The sequence below is a fragment of the Mus caroli genome, unplaced genomic scaffold (genome assembly GCF_978045245.1).
Source record: "Mus caroli unplaced genomic scaffold, Mus_caroli_1 scaffold_8, whole genome shotgun sequence".
NCBI classification, from domain to species: domain Eukaryota; kingdom Metazoa; phylum Chordata; class Mammalia; order Rodentia; family Muridae; genus Mus; species Mus caroli.
The window spans coordinates 124,856,723-124,880,266 of record NW_028227263.1 but is presented as its reverse complement, the minus strand read 5'-3'; the positions used below and the strand labels follow the sequence as shown (position 1 = coordinate 124,880,266).

Genomic DNA, 23,544 nt, shown 5'->3' with positions numbered 1-23,544 from the left:
CACATAGCTAGATGATCTGCTGCTGAGAGATCATGGGATCTTTCTGAGCACTCGCCTGACCCCTTCTCCCTCTGGTCCTTTATCTGTTCTTCTGCTCCTCACAAAACACCAGAGGCCTTTATAGCTAGTCTGCTTCTGCTTGATCTGTGACCCCACTTGGCCATTCCGTCACTTCTGCAGGGTAGCTGAGATGACTCTTCCTGAGCATTGACTTTGGCTCCTGCCCTTTGTGCTGTTGTGCACTCCTTGAAATTCCGGGGGAATTCTCCACAAGAGAATGTCAGCCTCACAGCAGGCCTCTGTGTCTTGCTGGCTCCTTGTCCTGGTGTCTGCCTTAAACAAGGTTGGTTCTAATAGTGATGTTGAACAAGCAAAGGCATCTAATCCAGGCTCGCTGTCCTTGCCTGTGATCTCAGCAGCCTCAGATGTGCCAGTTAGTCACCCTGGCTGAGACTTGGGAGACAGCTCACTTTCTCCTCATTTTTGGCTCTGTGAGGGGAGGAGATAAAACTGCTCTTTGTTATCCTCCTAGCCAGCCGGGAGCTTGAGTCCTGATTGCTCTGTTGTTTAGCCTTCAGTACAAGGCATTTTTTTTTTTTTTTTTTTGTTTTTTTTTGGTTTTTTGAGACAGGGTTTCTCTGTGTAGCCCTGGCTGTCCTGGAACTCACTTTGCCGACCAGGCTGGCCTCGAACTCAGAAATCCGCCTGCGTCTGCCTCCTGAGTGCTGGGACTAAAGGCATGTGCCACCATGCCCGGCAAGGCATGTTTTTAAATTGTTTTTATTAGATATTTTCTTTATTTACATTTCAAATGTTATCCCCTTTCCTAGTTTCCCCTCCAAAAATCCCCTATCCCCCTCCCCCTACTCACCAACCCACTCACTCCTGCTTCCTGGCCCTGGCATTCCCCTATACTGGGGCATAAGAGCCTTCACAGGACCAAGGGCCTCTCCTCCCATTGCTGACCAACTAGGCCATCCTCTGCTACATATGCAGCTAGAGCCATGAGTCGCACCATGTGTTTTCTTTGGTTGGTGGGTTAGTCCCAGGGAGCTCTGGAGATACTGGTTAGTTCGTATTGTTGTTCCTCCTAGGGGGCAGCACAAAGCTTTGAGGCATTTCTTGATTTGTTTAATAGAGAAAGTAGGCTTGGAGGATCAAGTGGATTTTCCTGAGTTGACTTGGTTAACCTAGGATATTTTATCCTGTATGTCTGACCCCAGTGTGCACATAGTCACAGTTGCTGCTTTACTGGGAAAATGGACAGAGACAGGTTCCCACTATGACCTTGAACTTGGAGCAGTACAAACACACACACACACCTCACACTCCCTGGTCTCAGTCTTCCCAGGGCTGGGATTGTAACATGTGTCCCCATACCCGGCTGTGCTAAATTTTCTGGGTTCACAAAACAATAGTGTGTGTAGCAAATACATCCCAGTATACGAATACACAGTGTGGAGCAAAGTCTACTGCCCTGCCTTCTGGCATCTCACAGTCAAGTTTGTCTGTTTGAGACAGTGTCTCATGTAGCTTAGGCTTGCAGCCAGTGCTCCTGACCACTGTGCCATCTCTTCAGCTCCTGTTTTGGATATTTTTTGTTTAGTAGTTTTGTTTTTCCAACAGGTTTGGCTGTCCTGGAACTTGTTCGGTAGACCAGGCTAGCCTTCAACTCAGAGATCTGCCTGCCTCTGCCTCTGCCTCTGCCTCTGCCTATGCCTCTGCCTCCTGAGTGCTGGGATTAAAGGTGTGTGTGTGTGTGTGTGTGCGCGTCACCACCACCCAGCATAATGTTTCATATTTTTTAAATGGTGCAACTGATGTTTAGAATAGGATTAGAATTTTATGTTGTGAAAAAATCCCATTAATGTGCTGAGTTCTGGGCTGGCCTTTGTTCCTCAACCAGACATCATTGGAGGCCTTACATGCTTTCTGGCAACTAAAGGGACCCTTTCAGTTCTCAGTGCTACAGAAGGGTCCCTACTGTGGAAGCTCCAGGCTGGAGTAAACAACCCTCGGTGTTTTTACTAAGTCCTTTTGCTAACCGGGCAAAAGGAGGTGGCGCATGCCTTTAATCCCAGCACTTGTGAGGCAGAGGCAGGCGGATTTCTAAGTTCGAGGCCAGCCTGGTCTACAGAGTGAGTTCCGGGACAGCCAGGGCTACACAGAGAAACCCTGTCTCGAAAAACCAAAAAAAAAAACCTAAGTCCTTTTGCCAAGCCCTTGATGTCCTTGTGGCTGTTTTTACTACCTCTGCAGTAGGTGTTCCTGCAAGTAAGGTGAGGCCGGCACAGAGCTGGGTGTGTGGCTTAGGCCGTGTGGCTCCATCCCCAGCACCGTGTAAATCTGCACAGTGCTGCACACATGTAAATCCTAGCACACAGTGTGTGGAGACAGGAGGACCTGGAGTGCAAGGTTCTCCTTAGCTACCTAGGTAGTAGATAGAGGCCAGGCTGGGGCTGGAACGGAGACTGTCTCTGGTCACACTCTGATGGTCGCTGGCTGTCACTCATGTAGATGGTACCAGGGGCTGAGGGCTGCTCCACGATGTAGGGAGGCATCAGCATCAGCCCCCACTACTGTATGTACTGGTGACAAAGAATCTCATGCCTCCACCTCAGTTTCTTGATTTGTGGGCCCTGTGACCCCACCTCCTACCTCGGGCCCACATGACCAGATCCCTTCTCTACCCCCCACCCCCACCCCACCCCCAGCAAGCGGGACATTGAGCTGCTGCTAAAACTGATCGCCAACCTCAACATGCTATTGCGGGATGAAAATGTGAACGTGGTTAAGAAGGCCATCCTCACCATGACCCAGCTCTACAAGGTAGCCCTGCAGGTGAGGACCAGCTGGGCCTTCCAAAAACAGTTAAAGCCTCATCAGAGTTGGGTTTGGTTTGTTGCCGGCTGCTGAGGTTAGGGCTGGGCATATATTAGGCTGGCACTGCTCTTCTGAGCTATACTCAAGCCCCATTTTGTGCTTGTCTTGAGCCATGGTCCATCTGAGTTGTCCAGGGAAACCTTGAATTTCTCTCTCCCTGTCTGTGCCTCTTCCCTTAGCTGCATTTTGGCTTGTACTGCCAGTCCTGGCTAGTGCAAGCTTGTCACAAGTGAGGTTTGCTGTCCTGAGAGTAGTCAAAGCATCTACTGTTGTCTTCTGGGTACACTCATTTATGCATTCAACAAACATTCCCTGAGAATTTCTATTCTCAAGTCCTTTGCCAGGTGATGCAGGGGACATTCAGGACTAGGACTCTAGTAGCCTTCACAGAGCTCCTAGCCCAGTGAGGGACATAGACCTCACCTCAGCCAGGCATGGGTTGCTCACCCCGTGCATATCACCCCAGCATGTAGGAGGCTGAGGCAGAGAGAGTTCAAGGCCACTTTGGGCTACCTTGGAAGACTCTGTCTCAAAAAATAATAGCAATTTTTTTTTAAAAAAAGATCATGAATCTTTAGAGATGGCTGAGCTGTTGGAAGGGGGAACCCAGGTTCACTTTCCACCACTCACATGATGTCTCAGAACCATCTATAATGCCAGTCTCAGGATATCTAATGCCCTCTTTTGACCTCCTCTGACCTGAACTATGTACAGGTGTTGCACAGATAGGCATAGATAAAACACCCATACACATAAACATATCTTAAAGTGGTAAGGGCTCACGAGTCTTCCTCGACTGCTGTTTGACATGGAATGAGGTCATTGGTCATCACAGTGAGGTCATTCACTGTTAGCAAGTGAAAGCCCGTTAATCACTGCCTTTTTTTTTTTTAAATGTATATGAGTGTTTTGCTTGCACGTATTCTGCAGTGTGAGTGCAAAGCCTGTGGAGGCCAGAAGAGAGCATCAGCTGTAGAGCTACGGTTATAGAAAATTAAGAGCTGCTGTATAGGTATGGGAATCCAACCTGGGCTCTCTGGAAGAGCAGCTAGTCTTTAGCTGCTGAGCTATCTCTCCAGCCTGAGGTGACTACCCCAGCGTCTTAGGCACCCTTGTCCTAGCCTCACCCAGCACTGAGCATAGCTGTTGGTTTAATCAAGTGAACGTGCGCATCATCATTCAGTCCGCAGGTTGGGGCAGAGTCTCCTGACAGTTGATGTGTTGTCTTGTCTGTCTGTCCCTACTTCTGGTCTTTCGAAGTGGATGGTGAAGTCTCGGGTCATCAGTGATCTCCAGGAGGCCTGCTGGGACATGGTGTCCTCCATGGCTGGGGAAATCATCCTGCTTCTGGATTCTGACAACGATGGCATCCGTACACATGCCATCAAGTTTGTGGAGGGCCTCATTGTCACCCTGTCACCCCGCATGGCTGACTCAGAGGTCCCACGACGCCAGGAGCACGACATCAGTCTGGACCGCATTCCTCGAGACCACCCCTACATCCAGTACAGTGAGTGCGGTAGTGCCCTGTGTGCAGTCACCAGCCCTCCTCTCAGCCCTGTCTTCCCACCTGCCCTTTTTCTGTTTTGTTTCAGACAGTTTCATGTATCCCTTGGGTAGCTAAGAGTACTTGAACTTTAGACCCTCTGACCTGAACCTTCCAAGTTGGGTGAGATTACAGGCCTGGGCTGTATAGATGAATTGGTAAAGTGCTTGCCTGCCGTAAAGCCCCAGAATTTCCCCAGCCCTGCATACACTGGGCATTATAAGCCTGAAAACCCCAGCACTTGGGTGGAGGCAGGATGATCATGAGTTCGAGGCCAGCCCAGCTTACATAATAAGACCCTGTCTTTAAAAAAAACATGCCAGGCAGCATCCCACAATGCTGTTGCCTGTAGATACAGTGTAGATACAGATGGAGTGTAGTTTACTTAATTTCCTATAATGTGAGTCAGTGACTTCACATTCAAAGTGTTAGGTGCTGACTCTGGAGGACTAGACTGAGAACAGTGCTGTCCCAGGGCCTGTGGGCTGTGTGTGTGAGTCTGCATCCAGTCAGGTTGACAGAAGGGCCCCCGTGACTGCTCCTCTCTTACCTCATTAGATGTCCTATGGGAAGAAGGCAAGGCAGCTCTGGAGCAGCTGCTGAAGTTCATGGTGCACCCCGCCATCTCCTCCATCAACCTGACCACAGCGCTCGGCTCCCTTGCCAACATCGCCCGCCAGAGACCCATGTTCATGTCTGAGGTGATCCAGGCCTATGAGACTCTGCATGGTAGGTTGGGTGCCCCACACTGTCCTGGCCTGCTTGCTGATTCCTAAGAAACTGTTAAACTCTGCTCACTGTGAGCTCCACGTTAGATAAAGTTGTAGTGTGGGTACTGCAAAGCTAGCTCGGGATGCTGGTCCCACAGGATCCCGACACAGCCTGATCCCTCAGGAAAGGAGGCTGGTGATAATTCTCACATTAGAACCTGCATAGGACTCCAAAGAGTCTGGTGTTGAGACATGAGTGAATGCTGTCATGGATCTAGTCTCTCCATCTCTGGACTCTTGTGTTGGCTTTGTTTTCTGGCTGTTTGCTGAAGCAGTAAAGATGGCCCCAGAGCCCAAGGCTCCCATCCTATCCACTTAGCAACAGAGGGAGAGTGTGCGACTCTTACCCCATCATTCCAGCAAAAGTCAAATGCTGATGCTCATTGTTTATGATTGGCTGAGCAGACACTGTGGGCCTTCTGCTGAACCAATCACAGTGGCCAGGGAAACACAGTGTTCTCATTGGCCCCAGGCTCTTGCACACTTGGACAGAGGATGAAGGCAGGGTGGTTCCCTCAGGGGAAAGAGTGGCGCTAGCTGAGGAGTGGGTGCTGGGTACTGCAAAGGCCAAGTTAGAGGCCTCTTTCCATGTGGGGCAGGGACAGCTTGTTCACCGAGGTCACTGAGACTGGGCTGGTCATGTCAGTGGCAGGAGGATTGGGCTGAGCTGTGGCAGCAGTTGAGCGGCTTGTGGAAAAGGTAGCAGTTACAGCTCTCTCTCCAGGGTTAGCACATAACTGCTGATCTGAGACCTGAGGTGTGGTGTGCAGAGAAATAACATTTAGGTTTTCTTGCACCTAAAAGGACTAATGTGGTAGAGGTCTCTTGGGATTTTAATCTTAGCTTGAGAGGAGGAAGGCTACAAGTCCTGTGAGTTCTTCTGGGAGCCTAGGAACTTCCCAGGGTATGTCAGCAAACACCCCACCCAAATTTGGGGCTGAGTATTGAGAACTGTCCACAGCCCTGAGCTCCTGCCTCTGTCCTCACAGCCAACCTGCCCCCAACGCTGGCCAAGTCCCAGGTGAGCAGTGTGCGGAAGAACCTTAAGCTGCACTTGCTGAGCGTGCTGAAGCACCCTGCCTCCTTGGAGTTCCAGGCCCAGATCACCACCCTGCTGGTGGATCTGGGCACGCCCCAGGCTGAGATCGCCCGAAACATGCCTAGCAGCAAGGACTCCCGCAAGCGGCCCCGGGACGATACAGATTCCACGCTCAAGAAGATGAAGCTGGGTGAGCTGGGGCATAAGGCCTGGGCTTGTGGTAGCTAGTGGCTTTCTTAAACTGTCTCTGTCACGTTGCTTTAATATACATTACAGTGTGCTTCAGTAAGCATGGTTAAGTAAAATAACTGTGGTATATAATACAGTTAGTAAATGCTTGAGAATAGTCTAGGAGCAAATGACCTTGGTCTTTCTGCCTCCACCTCTGGACTGCTGGGAGGTGTGTGTAGCCAATTAGGATTTATCTAAACCTTAAAGAAAGGAATGAGTGATGGCTGAGTGTGTCCTGCCTTTCAAGGTTTCATTTCTGTTATACACATGTGTAGAAGGCACTTATCCTTTACTCAGTGTGTGTGTGTGCGTGTGCGTGTACATGTACGTATATATGTAAAATTGGATTTTTCTTTTTTAACTTTGTAATTCTTACCATTTTTGGTTTTTGTGGAGACATAGTCACAGCCTTAGTTCAGCCTCCCAGTGTGGGGATGGCAGGCGTGTGTCACCACCCCAGCTTTGAAGTGACTTCTGTGGTATTTAACAGTAGTATGGGCCATAGCTGCCTAAGTACCAATAGGCTTTTAAAATGTCATCTGTGTTTGTTTATAGAACATTTCTGGGGACTAGTGAGATGGCTCAGGGTTAAGAGCACTGGCTGCTCTTCCAGAGGTCCTGAGTTCAGTTCCCAACAACCACATGGTGGCTCACAACCATCTGTAATGGGATCTGATGCCCTCTTCTGTCATGTAGATATAGGTGCAGCAGACCACTCATAGAATAAATGAAATTATATGTGCGTGTGTGATATAGATATATATGTGTGTGTGCATATATATGTGTGTGTGTGTACATATATGTATATACACACACACACACACACACACACGCACTCACATACACCCCATTTCTGAAATTCTTGGGCGGGTTGTTTTGTTTTTGAGGTTTCAGGTTTGTGCAGAAAGTACCTTTCCCTACTGAAATATGTCACTAACCCTACATCTTTTTATTTTAATTTTTTCTTTAGATTCATTTTATTTTATGAGTGATATTCTGCCTGCATACATATGTATGTTTATCACATGTATACTTGGTATCTTTAGAAGACACAAAAGGGCATTGAATCCCCTGGAACTGGAATTGCAGATGGTTGTGAACTACTATTTGGGTATTTTTTTTTAAAGGCTAATCTAAATCTACCCCTGTCCCAGCTCTTTGTAATGGAGGCTAAGCGCTCTGTAATGTGTCCCTGCTGTAGGACGACTCTACACATCTAACCATAGAGCACTCAAAGGGACATCTCCCTAAAGGATTTCTGTGTTTGGAGTTGGTCTAAAATCAATTTTCTTTTTTAAAAGATTTTATTTTTTCTAAGAATTATTTATTTCATGTGTATAAGTACACTGTAGCTGTCTTCAGACACACCAGAACAGGGCATCAGATCCCATTACAGATGGTTGTGAGCCACCATGTGGTTGCTGGGAATTAAACTCAGGACCTCTGGAAGAACAGCTAGTGCTCTTAACCTCTGAGCCATCCTCCAGCCCTGTTTATTTTTAAATACTTTTTTTGTTTTTTTAAGATTCTATGTAGCCCTGGCTGTCCTGTGATTCATTCTGTAGACCAGGCTGGCCTCAGACTCACAGAGATCTGCCTGCCTCTGCCTCCTGCAGTAACAGCAGAACTGTCTCCCACTGGGGCACCTGCCTGATGAGTGCGAGCCTCTGCGTTCCACCAATCTTCAGTATGGGATGTATCGATGATATCATTGTCCTGGAACCTAATGGGATCAGTGAGAGGTTTTTGAATTTTTGCCATGTCCCTAGTGAGAACTGAGAACGGGAAAGAGTTGTTGCTGCCTGGAGACCTGTGGCACTTTTCAACCTAGGTCCTTGGCTGCTATGTGGCTGCTCCTTGCAGTGACTTGCTAGAGCTTCCTGAGCACAGGTCCTGCTGCAGGCTGGGAGCCAGCCTCTGATTCCCCTCCCCTCTCAGAGCCCAACTTGGGAGAAGACGATGAGGACAAAGACTTGGAGCCTGGCCCATCAGGGACGTCAAAGGCTTCAGCCCAGATCTCAGGCCAGTCAGACACGGACATCACTGCTGAGTTCTTGCAGCCTCTGCTGACACCTGACAATGTGGCCAATCTGGTGAGGAGGGTGAAGTCATCCAGGGACCGGAGGCCTGATCCCAGTGTTTTCTCTGCCTACCCTACACTATGGCTGCCTCTGTAGCATCAGCCAGGGGTTCCCTCCTACCCTTAGATGCACCTTTTCTCGATCACCATCCTTCTAGAGGCTATTTATTCTCAATATGCCACTTCCCATACACTTACTTTGTTCTTGGGGCTGGGGACTCTCCCAGGTGACAGTGTGACAGTCATTGGCTCCCTAGAAAGCTAGAGCAAGAAGAGCAGCCCCAGCCCCGACCTCAGTTTCTGCTGCATCTCCTGTGCTATTGTAAGGATGAGCTAGCTAAGGTTCTCCTTCCTGGGCATCCACAGGTCCTCATCAGCATGGTGTACCTGCCTGAGACCATGCCTGCCTCCTTCCAAGCCATCTACACCCCTGTGGAGTCAGCAGGCACTGAAGCCCAGATCAAGCACCTGGCTCGACTCATGGCCACACAGATGACAGCTGCGGGACTGGGTCCTGGTGAGTTTGTGCTGAACTGGGCCATGCTGTGGTGGCAAACTACTTACTGGGAAAGCTGTGGAGATGGTCATGTGCCATCTAAGGTGTCACCTGTCTTGGGTTTGTCATTATGCAGAGTACTTGGTGTCTTCAGGTCCTGGGCTTTGAAATTCAACTGACCTTACCTTGAGTCCGGGCTGACTTGTATCACGTTTCTGAGCCTTTGAGCTTTGGAGTCTGTCCCTCTTTCATCAGAACGTTTTGTCACATAAAGAGAGGGTGTCAGTTTCCTTGCAGATGGAAGAATTACAAGAGGTTGTGGGTGCTGGGAATGTAGCTCAAGCCCTCTGCAAGAGCAGCACATGCCCTTCATCACTGAGCCATCTCTCAAGCCCAGGCTTTGGTCTTCCATAAGACAGGGTCTTGCTCTACAGCCTGTGCTGGCCTAGCCTCATGAGTGCTGCGATTACAGGTGTGAGCTGCTCTCAGCACCGCATGGTCTTGAAGTATAACTATGACCCGTGAGTGGCGCATGCACAACTGCAGTGCCAACATGGCTGTGAGCTTCACAAGGCTTGCTCTCTCCTTCCACCTTGGTGTGGGTCCCAAAGCTTGAACTCAGGCTCCTTTATCCACTGAGCCATTTTGCCAGCCCTGGTTCAGACATAGCTGCTCTGAGCAGTGGCTACGTATGGGTCTTTGATGCACTCAGGTTTTCCCCTGAGCCTGTTGTCAAGTCACATGCCCTCTGCTGCTAAAGACTGTTTATAATTAGCATGCCTCAGTGGCATACGCCTGTCATCCCAGGAGGCAGCGGTAGGAAGTCAGAGGGTCAGGGTCATCCTTGGATGCATAATGAGTTTGAGGACAGCCTGCGGTGCATGAGACCCTGACCTGCAAACCTCAAATGGGCCAGTGAGACAGCTCAGGGGTGAACGTGTTTGCTGTCAAACCCAAAGTGTGATCCCTGGAAGGAGAAAACTGCACACATGCGCCCTGGCATATGCATGTGTATCCCCATACAGATAAATAAGATGTAACCATGAGGACGTGTGTTCCAGTCTGTAATGTCCATAGAGAAGCCAAGGTGATGTGCACCTGTAACCACAGCATTGGATAGGGCAGGCACGTGTAGGTTCTGGGGATTTTCCTGGTCAACCAGTCTTGCTGAAACAGCCAGCTCTGGGTTCCATGGATAATCTGTTTTAGAAAGTAATGTGGGTCTGGCTAAATGGCCCTCAGCTGGTAAAGGTACTTGCTGCCTCTCCCAAAGACCTGAGTTTTTAGTCCCTGGGACCCATTAGAAAGAACCAACTCCACAAAAGGGGCCTCTGACCTCTGTACACACATACACGCACAACACATAAATAAAATGTAAAAAAAGAAAACAGGGCAGGGTGGGAGCACACACATCGAGTCCAGGCCAACCAGGGTTACCCAGTGATACTCTTGTCTCATTAAAAAATAAAGTGAGGGCTGGTGAGATGGCTCAGTGGGTAAGAGCACCCGACTGCTCTTCCGAAGGTCCAGAGTTCAAATCCCAGCAACCACATGGTGGCTCATAACCATCTGTAACGAGATCTGGCTCCCTCTTCTGGAGTGTCTGAAGACAGCTACAGTGTACTTACATATAATCAATAAATAAATCTTTAAAAATAAATAAATAAATAAATAAAGTGAGCCCTGCAGTGGTGGCGCACTTTAGGAGGCAGAGGCAGTCGGATTTCTGTGTTCAAGGCCAGCCTGGTCTACACAGAGAAACCCTGCCTCAAAAGAAAAAATAAACAAACAAATAAATAGAGAAGTGAAGATACAAGTCTGCCTTCCATGTGTGTATGTAGTCTAGCACACCAGCACACACACCGCACAAGCACACTCATGCATGCCACACAGACATTAAGAGAACCTGCCTGTGATACATACCTTGAGGCTGTGACAACGGCTGTGCCTCTGGAATGAAGTAGTTTGGCTCCATCCGTGGATCATTTGTTAGGTGGGCTACATAGTGCAGTAGGTGCTGTGCGTGTACAGCAGAGCCTGGGGTCAGGTGATGGTGCTGATATGGTGGGCCCTGTGACTGCCTCCATTCAGGTGTGGAACAGACGAAACAGTGCAAGGAGGAGCCCAAGGAGGAGAAGGTGGTAAAGCCAGAGAGCGTCCTGATCAAGCGGCGCCTGTCGGTGCAGGGCCAGGCCATCTCTGTGGTAGGCTCTCAGAGCACCATGTCTCCCTTGGAGGAGGAGGTACCCCAGGCCAAGAGGAGGCCAGAACCCATCATCCCTGTCACGCAGCCACGGTGAGTCCTCTTGTAGCTGGCATGTGGGCCCTGTGAATGTAAGGCAGGCTGAGGGCTGGACCAGCTTTTCCTCTGCCTCAAAGTCAGTGCAGGAACCACCAAGCTTTGATGGCTTTCTGCAGCCACACCTTTTTCTGTCCTAACTTCGGAGAATGGTGGTAGAGACACTAAGAGAATCGGGAGGCACAGCCATAGTGGCAGTGAGGCAGTTAGTCAGCTTCCTGACGTGCAGTAGGGGCTCCTGTTTAGTTAGCATTACCATCTTCATTTCCCCATCACTTTTATCATGAAATCAGATGGGGTTAACATCTGAGCGTCACTTGAATGTTACTTGCTTCCTTTCTGTCTCTTGCTCTGCTCCCCATTCCGTCTGCAGCCCATATACTACAAGCCCTGTTCAGGATCTTTCTGCTTACTCTTCTCTACCTGAGCCCCTTCTGGTCCTGGCCTGTTCTCACAGGGAGACACACTCCATGGCAGAAATAATCACAATTTCTTCCTGAGTCTGATCTCCCAGCCCACTGAGCCTCTCTCGGAGTTCAGAGGTGTGGAGGGGGCTGTGTGTCTCCGTGTCCCAGTTCCAGAGCGGGAACCACCAGGCTGACTGGGCTGTCGAAAACATGCCTTCCTTGTCCCTGCCCTCATGTAGGCTGGCAGGTGCAGGTGGGCGCAAGAAGATCTTCCGTCTGAGCGATGTGCTGAAGCCCCTGACAGATGCCCAGGTGGAAGCCATGAAGCTAGGAGCTGTGAAGCGGATCCTGAGGGCTGAGAAGGCTGTAGCCTGCAGTGGGGCAGCCCAGGTATGCTCCTCACTCAGCCTAGGGAAAAGTTCCTGTGGTACTAGCCCTTAGCTCAGCTGCTCCGAGCTCCTCCAGGCTTGACTCCACCCACTGCAAAATCAGAGCTACGGCCTTCTAGGCAGTAGGACCTACACAGACAGGATTGTACTGAGGGCGGCTCTGATTTCAGATATCCCTGCCTTCAAGGGTTTTGCTTTATTTTATTTTGCTTTATTTTATTTGCTTTATTTTATTTTATTTTTAAAGATTTATTTATTAATTATATTTATTTAATTTGTTACATTATTTATTACTCATATATGAGTACACTGTAGCTGTCTTCAGACACACCAGAAGAGGGCATCAGATTCTATTACAGATGGTTGTGAGCCACCATGTGGTGGCTGGGAATTGAACTCTGAAAGAGCAGTCTGTGATCTTAACTGCTGAGCCATCTCTCCAGCCCTGCTTTATTTTTTTAAATGTGTCTATTTGATTAATTTATGTATATGTGTGTGGCCTGCATGAGTTTATGTGCACTGTGTGTATGCAGAGAGGCCGGAAGAGGATGTCAGGTCCCCTACTGAAGTTACAGGGAATGTGAGCCACCATGTGGGTGTTAGAAACCAAACTGAAGTGATCTTAACCACTGAGCCGTCTCTCCAACCTTTATTTTCTGATGTTTTGTTTTGTTGTGCTGGTTCTTTGAAGCAGAGCTTTTCTGTGTAGCCTTAACAGTCTTAGGACTCACTCTGTAGACCAGTCTGACCTTGAACTCAGATCTGCCTACTTCTGCCTCCCAAGTGCTAGGACTAAAGGCATGTGCTGTCATTCCAAGCTTTTTTTTTTTTTTTTTTTTGGTTTTTCGAGACAGGGTTTCTCTGTATAGCCCTGGCTGTCCTGGAACTCACTTTGTAGACCAGGCCGGCCTCGAACTCAGAAATCCGCCTGCCTCTGCCTCCCAAGTGCTGGGATTAAAGGCATGCGCCACCACGCCCGGCTCATTCCAAGCTTTTTATTACATTTTAAACATTTACTTGTTGTTGTGTGTGGACACTGTAGTCTCTGTACCAGCATGAGTAGGGCCTGGGTTTTATGTCCAGTTCCACAAGAATGTTCTGGGTGTTAAAGATACCGTGTAGTCTTTCTCTCTTGGTTTTCATCACATTCTCTTCATGCCTACAGGTGGCAAAAGAGAGTCTTCTCGAGCCTTTCCCTATGCAGTGAAGTGCCTGGTTACTTACTGCCTCCTTACCTAGGAGCCTGGGGTGGCTTGCTGATACTGATTTTTTGTTTCTTCTTTGTCCACTGACACATGATGTGAGACTGCTATGCTTATGCTTCTTCATGCTGCCTCCCTTGATTGGTTGGTTGACTGATGATTCATTGATTGATTTGGTTGTTTTGAGAGAATGTCTCACCAGGCTGGCCTTCAACTTGAGTGCTCTGGGTACTGGGATTATAGATGTTAGCCACTGTACCCAATTTGTATGGTGTTTGCACTGGGCATTCCTGACCCTGGCTGCAGGAGTGCAAGGCACGATTGAAGTCTACCCCAGTGGCCAGCCACACTGCCACACGTGTTCACCTTCTTACTTCTAGGTGCGCATCAAGATCCTGGCCAGCCTCGTAACACAGTTCGACTCTGGATTCAAGGCAGAGGTGCTGTCCTTTATCCTGGAAGATGTCCGGGCCCGTCTGGACCTGGCTTTTGCCTGGCTCTACCAGGAATATAATGCCTACCTGGCAGCCGGGGCCTCAGGCACTCTGGACAAATATGAGGACTGCCTCATCTGCCTGCTCTCTGGACTACAAGAGAAACCAGACCAGAAAGATGGGTAAGGGGTTGGCCATAAGCCCGATGTCCCCTTCTGTGTCTCATTTCTCTTTTCTCCTTGGTGCCACCCAAGCTTGCCCTCTCCATGTCCCTCTCTGTGAACTGTGTGCAGACTCTGCTAATGCTCTGAGTGACCTGTCACCCTCTGGGCTTCTTATTCCCATGTGTACTGAGAGTCCCCAGGGATGGGACAGTGGCTCAGTGGTGAGCACCACCCTGGCATGGAGCCCTTAGTTGCATCCCTGCTCTAGCAAAAGGAAGAGAGTGTCAGAGAGGGCGCACCTGCGCTCTGTCTGCCAGTCAGCAGCTTTCAGGCACCAGACTCTAATCTGTCTAAAGCTGGGCCCCAGGGTCAGGGAAGCTGGTGTGAGCTTGGGGCCACAACATGTGGCTGCCTTGCAAGACCTGGTCTTTCTTGGGCAGGATCTTTACCAAGGTGGTTTTGGAGGCCCCACTGATCACTGAGAGTGCCTTGGAGGTGATACGGAAGTACTGTGAGGATGAGGTGAGCTGGCTGCTGCTCTGTCATCTAGACATGGAGGCAGATGTGGCATAAAGGTCCTGGGGACATGGTTTGAGAGAGGGAGCAGGACAAGAGTAAGATGGCACAGCAGCCTGAGCATCGCCCCCCCTCTGCAGAGTCGTGCCTACCTGGGTATGTCGACACTTGGAGACCTGATCTTCAAGCGCCCTTCTCGCCAGTTCCAGTATCTGCATGTTCTTCTTGACCTCAGCTCTCACGAGAAGGACAGGGTGAGCTTGTGTCTGTAGCTGGCCAGCTTGGCTTTCCTTTTTCTTCAAACTCTTGTTTTCATTTCATTTGCCATGGTGTGACAAAGTGTGTATATATGCTGTCAGAGGATGCCATGCCCACTTCCTCTGTTCTCACTCATGTTGCTGACCTGTAACCTGGGCAGCAGCTAGTAGAGGAGCCCATGTGACCACAGGCGAGGTAATGTCACAGTATGCAGTGGCCAGGTAGGGCACTGAGTCGACTAGGGATGGGGTTCAAGAAGCTTCCTGGAGGAGGAGATGTGTGTTACTGTAACATACAGTAGCTGTGTTCTAGGTGAGACCTGTCCCTACTGTACCCTGTCACCAGCCTCCTGGTGGCTCAGGTTCAGTCATCGTACCATTAGCACAGCACCTCTGGCCCTGGCCCTGTGCTGTCATTTGGTACAAACTCGTGTTTCAGACCAGACTCTGCCCCTGTGGCTCCCAGCAGATGGTGTCTGAGTGAAATGAAGCTTGGCCAGTGACATGTCTTCCAGGCACTGGGCTGCCTGTCTTGCCAAGTTCCAAAGCCAAGGCCACTTGGCAGGGAAAGTCACTCTTGAGGAATGAGGAGCAAGCAAGGAGGGAGTAGCAAGATGGGATTGAGAAGTGCAGCAGCCGCAGCTTGGGATACAGGGCGCTGCTGTCCTGGGCCTCAGGCTGAGCTTCTCCCCAGCAGCCCCTCCGTTATCATGATCCCATTGCCCACTTCCTTCTCACCCATCCTGCCTGCCCTCAGGTGCGCTCCCAGGCCTTGCTCTTCATTAAGCGAATGTATGAGAAGGAGCAGCTTCGAGAATATGTGGAGAAATTTGCCCTCAACTACCTGCAGCTCCTGGTCCACCCCAACCCACCCTCAGTGCTGTTTGGAGCCGACAAGGACACAGGTTTGATGCAGGTTCATCTGATCTGTGTCGAGCCCCACCCACTCCAGCCACTCTACTAGAATAGCTGCCGGGTGACAGACAAGGGACTGCAGGGGTAGGAAACTAGAGCACCAGGAGAGCAACCTGTGGGTTCCAGGGCCATCTCAGGCCAAGTCCCTTAGCATAGTCCCAGATCCTGCCAAACAGACAGAAGGTTCAGCAGGGATGATGAAAGCCCCTCCCAAGAGAGGTGTGAGGTCCAGGGAGGATGTGAACAGAGGTGTTTCCCTGTAGTGGAGATATGGTGGCACCAAGGGTCAGCAGTGAGGGTCTTTCTGCTGAAGTATATAGGGACTGGCATGGAGGGTAGCAGGACTACAGGTAGCTGGGCTGGCCCTTGTGCCTGACAGATAGCCATTGTTTATGTTGAGGCTGTAGTCAGTCGTGACAGGACTCGGAGGATGCAGGGTTAGCTTCGCACAGTAGAATGACCTAGCTTCCTTAGGGCTTGGTGGCGGGAGGACGTCCTACCCTGACTGCACCTACTCTCTTCTTCCCACTGACTTCACTGAGAAGCACAGACACTGGGGATAGGGCTTTGGGAAGGGAATAGAGGCTTCTGTTGATACATGGCTCCATCCTGTCCTGTCCTGTCAGAGGTGGCCGCACCCTGGACAGAGGAAACAGTGAAGCAGTGTTTGTATCTGTATCTGGCTCTCCTGCCTCAGAACCACAAGCTGATCCATGAGCTGGCAGCCGTGTACACTGAAGCCATCGCTGACATCAAGCGGACAGTGCTGAGGGTCATTGAGCAGCCGGTGAGGCTCCTGGCCCACTTGGGCAAAAATGATTCCCAATTTTAGCTGTTCCTCTGGATTCATGGCTTTAGCCTGTGGGTGGTCCTTATATTCTTCAACATGTAAGGAGGCATAGGGCTGCTCAGGTACAGAACGTGAAGTGGACACACCTAGCTTCATGTTCTGCTGTTGATCTCGCTGCCCTGACATGTGGGGGTGCAGCCCACTCCCTCAGGCAGTGGCCACATTAGCATCTGAGCTTCTGTTTTGATTTCTGCTGGACTGTCCTCATGCTGTTACCAAAGGTCCTGAGCCACAGGGTCACCGCCTGAGATGCCGTTCAGATGGGTGCCCTGTTTGCTTCTGGGTTTAGAACTCTGAGTTTGACATGTCAGTTCTGTCCCCAACTTTGCTTTGTTTTTGAGCGGATCTCATTAGAGTCCTCCTGCCCTTGTGACATCTTTATTGTGGAAATTTTCAGTACACCTGGAGAAGGGCAGGGTCGGGTTCTTCCTGGGATGAGAAGTGCTAGGCAAGTTCGCTCACTCAGCAGTGCCTCGGCTCCACAGATGGAGATGCCAAGGGCAGCAGCCAGCATGCTTCCTGTTCACGGAAGCACGTGCCTGTGCCCTCAGCCACAACGGAGTGACAGTGGTTGCAGGAGGCTGGGCATGGGAGGTGTGAGATGGTAGGGCATATCAAGGCTCTAGGCTGACAGTAGGAGAGACCGGGAGCCCAGTAACCTTAACCACCCCAACTTCTGCAGCCTCTTGAAATCCTCATCCTAAGCTGGTCTTGCTCACCTCTGCATCTAGATCCGAGGGATGGGCATGAACTCTCCAGAGCTGCTGCTGCTGGTAGAAAACTGTCCCAAGGGGGCAGAGACGCTGGTCACCCGCTGCCTGCACAGCCTCACCGACAAAGGTACCTGGGGGCCCTGCCTTCTACCATCTATCCCACCTGCTCTTGCCCTGTAGGGGCTAGAGCTGCTGTGTCTCTAGTGCCTGTGCCCCTCGAGTTCTTCTGTCCTTGGGCCTCACTCTGTAGTGAAAATCTATGAGCTCCATTTAGGGAAGGAGAGGCTGGGGATTCTGCTTTAGGACTGTCCTGCCCCTCCCACAAACTTAACTCTGTCCCCTAATCGGTGCTTATCTCCCCTGCCCTCCCTGTCATCTCAACTCAGCTTTTCTCTGTCTTCCCTAAAGTGCCACCATCCCCAGAACTGGTGAAGCGGGTCCGAGACCTGTACCACAAACGGCTGCCTGATGTGCGCTTCCTCATCCCCGTGCTCAATGGGTTGGAGAAGGTAGGGAAGGAGGAGAGGGACAGGTGGTCAGCCCACTTCATGGCAAATGGGCTGGAATTGCACACCTAGTTTTGGAGTAGGTCCCCAGACCCATCTCAGCCTCCTCAGTCACTGTTCAAGTGTCACAGTGGGGTGTGGCTCTGTGTGTGTGTGTATTATATACATACACACACACACATACTATAGTTCCTGTCCTATGGGTAACACCCCAGCTTATGTCCCTGGTAAATTTTGGAGCCAAGGATGGTTCATCCCCATGTGGGTGTGAATGGGATGACACTATCCACCAGAAGTAGCCAACAGCTTTGGGGAGAGGGGGACTAAGTGTCATGACACTTAGAGTCCGCTGTGAAGTGGGTGGATGTGGGGCCACCTAGCCCATCATCACTCTCGTCCCCCACTCCCTTAGAAAGAGGTGATCCAGGCGCTGCCCAAGCTCATCAAACTCAACCCCATTGTGGTGAAGGAAGTCTTCAACCGCCTGCTAGGCACCCAGCACGGTAGGTGCCCTCCCTCCTCTCCAACTTACCTCCCAGCTGCACTGGGGCTCTCATGGGAACGGCCTTAGAGACCAGAGTCTCTGTTGTCCACCATGGTGAGAAACAAAGAAAAGTATTTGAGGTGGAAAAATAGCCAGAGATGTATATGACTTCCTCATCCCTGGTCCCTGTGGTCACATACGGACATAATAGCAGGGAATGTGGCTTCATGGCACATTGGGTCTCCCCTCCTACAGCAGGAGGCCACCTCTGCTAAATGCCTTTTTTTCTACTCTGTCCCAACACAGCACAAAGTTCAAGCCACTTTATTGTTCAGTGAGACCCTGGCCTGGCCCTGCCCTGCCCTGCCCTGTCCTAACCCAGCTTGTAGCTACCAAGTTCATGTGCTTATGTAGAGTTAGTCCTAGGCTGGTGGGCCTTCCCTGCCTTTTGGGTGCACAGCCCAGTGCACTGAGGGGACAGAGGGGCCACAGCAAGGAAGCTCTAAAAAGGTGGTGAAGACTTGCAACCACTTCATTCAGTCTCCTGTCCCCAGCCCAAGAAGCAAGAGGGTACCTCATTTGTATTTACCCAGAGCTGGCCTGAGACCCAGCTCTTTGCTGAGGCCCCTGTCCTGTCTCCTTTCCCCCTATTGCCACTCATTTCAGGTGAGGGGAACTCGGCCCTGTCCCCCCTGAATCCAGGAGAGCTGCTGATTGCATTGCACAATATTGACTCTGTGAAGTGTGACATGAAGTCCATCATCAAAGGTGAGGCACCCCTGTTTCCCCAGGACCCAGCTCCCACAGACAGGCAGGGCCTCAGTCACCCACATGGTTCTACTGCATCAAAGCCTATGGCCTGACGCCTGACCTGTCCCTTCCCGGTCTCCACCCATAACACATACACACATGTGCCTGCCTGGGCACCAGGTAGTCCTTGGGAGTACAGGACATCCCTCTTCCTACCTACCCCGAGGAACTCAGGAAGCAGGGCCCACGGAGGCACAGGGCTTCTGCAGACGAGCAGATGGCAGGCCTGAGCTGAGGCGTCAGAGACGTCCGTAGTTGGGGCTTGGTGATGCTCTGGCAGGCTTCCTCTGCCCAGGCATCCCCTCCCAGCCAGGCTCTCCCTTCATGCCACAAACCCTGCCACCCACATCTCCTGGTAAGTATGCTCTAGATAGGGCACAAAATTCACAGAAGCTAAATCAGTTGCCAGGGTCACACAGTCTGAGCCAAACTAGAGCCAAACCAAGAAGGGCTCTGCTCACGAGCCTCCCCTGGGAGGAAACCATCATTTCCCTCTTTCTTTCCTCCTCTAGAGACTTGGGCCAGAATCAGCTCTGTCCCAGGAGGGCCCTGCCTGTCATCCTGTCATTTAACCTCTCTGCTGACTTTAGGGTAGCTTCTTCTCTGTCCCTACCTTCCTTGTTCTGCCTGAAGTGGCTTCTTCAGGGACCACTTCCCTAGCCTTCCTCAGCAGCCCTGATAGCGGGCTTGTGAAGACAGGCAGAGGAGGCTGCAGGGAAAGGGGAGGGGTATAAGCTGGAATTGTGGGCTACACACACACACACACACACACACACACACACACACACACACTTTTTACCATGCTGGGAATGAACCTAGAGCAGCCTCCCATGTGCTAGGTAAGTGTTCTATCTCTATCCACACACTTGCTTCTTGGTCCTTAAATGCAATGAAAATAACCTTGACTCTATAGCAGCCTATTCCCAAGGGCAGTTTATACATAATTTGAAGGGATTTGGAAACACAGCCATCTTGGATCCAGAATAGAAATCTAGTCACAAAGAGAGAAGGGCCCTGTCAAAAGTCACGCAGATGGCTGAAGACAGGCTTCTACCTTGCACAGTCTGGCAGTTTCTTTGGGATTTCTTGTCAGTTCACAGCCTCTAGGCTTCCTAGGTACCCCACAGCTCTCACCACATCTCCCTTGTCCCATCAGGTGAGAAGCCCTGGCCTCCCTGGGCCCCAACACAGTGCTGGGGACATACTGGGACACTGACAGCTGACTCAGGAAGGGCTTTCTCAAGTGGGATAACCTTCAGCGAGCAGACCCAACAGACATGAGCCTGTCAGATCTAGGGCTGAGCAGAGGTTTCCAAGTGAGGGAGGGAACCGACTTGGCCTCATGCAGCCTCTGGGGTGGAGGACGGGCTGACCTTTTGGAAGAGTCTGAGTGGGAAACACAAGAGGCTGGGTAGACAGAAACTGGTGTCAGGCCCATGTGAGCAGCAGTGGAACACGCCTCCACAGCAACAGGCACCTCAAGTTCTGCCAGTCCTTTCTCCTCTGCCCTTCAGCCTATGTGTTTGCTGCAAGGTCCCTCCTCTCCCTTTGGGCCTCCTCTTTACAGGATCATCCTTCCCTGCATTGGCCTCTCAGGGATTGGGAGGGCAGGTGGGCTTTCTTCTTGCTCAATAAAGACTTCCTGATTGACACACTCACATGGCCAGTGGTGTTTGGGGAAGGACTTCAGAGGCAGCTCCTGGGATCGCCTCTCAGCCCAGTTGACCCTGATACTGACACCCACTCCCAGGAGCTAGACCTCAAGCAAGGCCTGCTCCATGCTTTCTTCAGTGTGACATCTTTCCACAACCTGTGGACACTTGGCTTGGGTTGGCCCTCGCCCCACTTTACCCCTCCCTTCCCTGTTACTGTCATGAGTGTCCCTCATGGTATCTGCTCTGCACCATCAGACCCCAGTGACTGGTCAGCTCTCTGGCAGACCTGCCTCCCTCTCCTGGGGATTCTAGGGGTACTGGTAGCACTTCCTCCCTCACCTTAGTGGGTTATAGCCATTCTTAGGTTAGGGCGGCCCCAGGGTGTGCAGCATACTCTGCCAGGAGAGCCTATGTCCTCCAGATTGGTCCACCGTGCATTATCCTGGGGTTGGATACACCTATCTCAGTCTTCTAGGGGCAGAGTTGTTGAGTAGCCTCATAAAGGGCCTTTTGTGATAAAGATGGAGAAGCTTGGGGGGGGAGGTTCCCACTTAATGGGGGACATCAAGGCAGAGAGGATAGGCCACTCTCCGCCTCCTCACAGCCACCAACCTGTGTTTTGCGGAGCGGAATGTGTACACATCGGAAGTGCTAGCTGTGGTGATGCAGCAGCTGATGGAGCAAAGTCCTCTGCCCATGCTGCTCATGCGGACCGTCATCCAGTCCCTCACCATGTACCCCCGCCTGGGGGGCTTCGTCATGAACATCCTGGCCCGGCTCATCATGAAACAGGTAACCTGCCCTGGCCCCAGCAGTCAGCCACCGCGGGGCAGATCTCAGGGGCCTGGAAGGCAGGGTCCATCAGCGGAGCACCTGCACTGCTTGCAGTGTGCCCTCACCACTCCCTCCAGCTGGTTACAGGGTGACACTGAGAACAGTTGGGGACGTGAGAGGTGTGTATGCCTCTCTTTACCCCACTCCTGGGCACTGCAGGACACACAGCTCAGCTGAAAGCATCCTGTCTTTAACAAGACTAGAATTAGGAATGAGTTGTTTTGGTAAGAGTCTTGCTATGTAGCCCAGAATAACCATGACTCAAATTTGTAATGATCCTCTTGCCTGCGTCCTCCGAGTGCTGGGATTGCAAGCCTGCTGCACCAACTCTTAGACTGGAAATGGTAATTGAATCCGTCCTCCATGCCAAAGCTGGAGTCAGAGCACAGGCTGTCCCTAAGCCGCATGTGACTAAGGTCCCATCCTCCAACCTATTGAGTGTGGCTAATGGCAGCTGTGAAGCACGAAGTGGTGCTGTCCTAGCATGTGATGATGTGCTAACCTAGGGATTGGAGGCGGGGCCCCTTTCCTGTATCTTGTCCTGGTAGTTTGCTGTGAGAAACTCAAATTCCTGGGTAGGCAGGTGTATGAAGCCTGGAGTAAGATTTCAAGTGACAGCATATGGGTCCTGGGTCATGGCGGTGTCTTCAGGAAGGAGGTGGCTGGTTGGACCTGTGCCTAACGGCCCCCTCCTGCCCCACAGGTATGGAAGTACCCCAAGGTATGGGAGGGCTTCATCAAGTGCTGCCAGCGCACCAAGCCACAGAGTTTCCAGGTCATCCTGCAGCTACCTCCACAGCAGCTTGGCGCAGTCTTTGACAAGTGCCCTGAGCTCCGGGAGCCACTATTGGCCCATGTGCGCTCCTTCACTCCCCACCAGGTACCTGGGTGTGGTAGAGTAGAGCCAAGTGAGCAGGAAAGCTCTGGAAGGTTTGGTTCTATGTTACGGGGTTCTGAGAGGTGCCTTTCCCTTCACCTAGCAAGCACACATCCCCAACTCCATCATGACCATCCTGGAGGCCACTGGAAAGCAGGAGCCCGAAGTCAAGGAAGCACCTTCAGGGCCCCTGGAAGAGGTGAGCGCAATGACGCCCACCTACCTGTGCCTCTCACCCCAAGACGTCTGCTCATTAAACCCACAGCCTCCCAAGATTTTGTCCCTGGTAAAGGAGAATGGCCGCCCACCCCATACACCTTTGCACCAGGATGGAAAGTCTATGCGACGTGCGCTCTTTGCTTTCAGCAGCGCTGAGTGCTCTGCTTTCTCTACTCGGATGCGTGGGTGGGGGTGGGATGCGGGTGTGTGTTAGGTGTACCCTTCCTGAGCTGAGTACCTCTCCCACCCCAGGATGACCTGGAGCCCTTGGCTCTGGCTTTGGCCCCGGCCCCTGCCCCTGCCCCTGCCCCACGGCCCCCTCAGGACCTCATCGGCCTGCGATTGGCTCAGGAGAAGGCCCTGAAGCGGCAGCTGGAGGAGGAACAGAAGCAGAAGCCCACAGGCATCGGAGCGCCCGCTGCCTCTATGTCCTCAACGCCCTCGGTGCCAGCAGCAGCCCGAGCTGGTCCCACCCCAGCTGAGGAGGTCATGGAATACCGGGAGGAGGGTCCCGAATGCGAGACCCCCGCCATCTTCATCAGCATGGACGACGACTCGGGGCTGGCTGAAACCACACTCCTGGACTCTAGTCTCGAGGGGCCCCTGCCTAAGGTAGGAACAGATTGCAGCAGAGCCCTGGGAATGGATCTGAGTGGGTAACTAGCTCTTGACCCAGTGCTTCTTGCCCTCTCCCGCCACCAGGAGGCAGCAGCAGTCGGGTCCAGCTCCAAGGATGAGCGGAGCCCCCAGAACCTCAGCCATGCTGTGGAAGAAGCCTTGAAGACCTCCAGCCCAGAAACCAGGGAACCCGAGAGCAAGGGGAACAGCTGACAGCTGCGGGAGTTTGGGGGGAGGGGAGGGGCGGGACGGGGCCTCCTGGAGCTTTGCCTTAACACAAATAAAGAGGTGGCGCTGAGGGCGTAGCTGCTGCGCCAGGTTAGAAATCCTGAGGATGTGCCTGTGTTAGA

The 23,544-nt window shown here is 51.6% G+C and overlaps 1 protein-coding gene across 4 annotated transcripts in view; it reads left to right on the top strand.

Moving 5' to 3' along the window:
- Sympk (symplekin scaffold protein) overlaps positions 1 to 23,526 on the top strand; it is a 30,192-nt gene extending 6,666 nt beyond the window's left edge. For 2 of the 4 annotated variants that reach the window (XM_021169219.2, XM_085842099.1), the window contains 22 exons: positions 2,715 to 2,841; positions 4,144 to 4,393; positions 4,988 to 5,158; positions 6,189 to 6,428; positions 8,408 to 8,562; positions 8,916 to 9,066; positions 11,137 to 11,341; positions 11,991 to 12,141; positions 13,723 to 13,958; positions 14,381 to 14,462; positions 14,597 to 14,710; positions 15,471 to 15,618; positions 16,255 to 16,415; positions 17,210 to 17,318; positions 17,600 to 17,700; positions 18,110 to 18,200; positions 18,848 to 18,949; positions 21,251 to 21,438; positions 22,184 to 22,360; positions 22,461 to 22,556; positions 22,829 to 23,188; positions 23,279 to 23,526. In XM_021169219.2, coding sequence (XP_021024878.1) covers positions 2,715 to 2,841; positions 4,144 to 4,393; positions 4,988 to 5,158; positions 6,189 to 6,428; positions 8,408 to 8,562; positions 8,916 to 9,066; positions 11,137 to 11,341; positions 11,991 to 12,141; positions 13,723 to 13,958; positions 14,381 to 14,462; positions 14,597 to 14,710; positions 15,471 to 15,618; positions 16,255 to 16,415; positions 17,210 to 17,318; positions 17,600 to 17,700; positions 18,110 to 18,200; positions 18,848 to 18,949; positions 21,251 to 21,438; positions 22,184 to 22,360; positions 22,461 to 22,556; positions 22,829 to 23,188; positions 23,279 to 23,407 — 3,544 coding nt within the window. In that variant the 3' untranslated portion in view covers positions 23,408 to 23,526. Of the gene's footprint in view, positions 1 to 216; positions 344 to 2,714; positions 2,842 to 4,143; positions 4,394 to 4,987; positions 5,159 to 6,188; positions 6,429 to 8,407; positions 8,563 to 8,915; positions 9,067 to 11,136; positions 11,342 to 11,990; positions 12,142 to 13,722; positions 13,959 to 14,380; positions 14,463 to 14,596; positions 14,711 to 15,470; positions 15,619 to 16,254; positions 16,416 to 17,209; positions 17,319 to 17,599; positions 17,701 to 18,109; positions 18,201 to 18,847; positions 18,950 to 21,250; positions 21,439 to 22,183; positions 22,361 to 22,460; positions 22,557 to 22,828; positions 23,189 to 23,278 lie in introns of those variants that run through there. The other 2 variants (XM_085842100.1, XM_021169220.3) reach the window with 2 other exon arrangements.
- Positions 23,527 to 23,544: the final 18 nt, after the last annotated feature.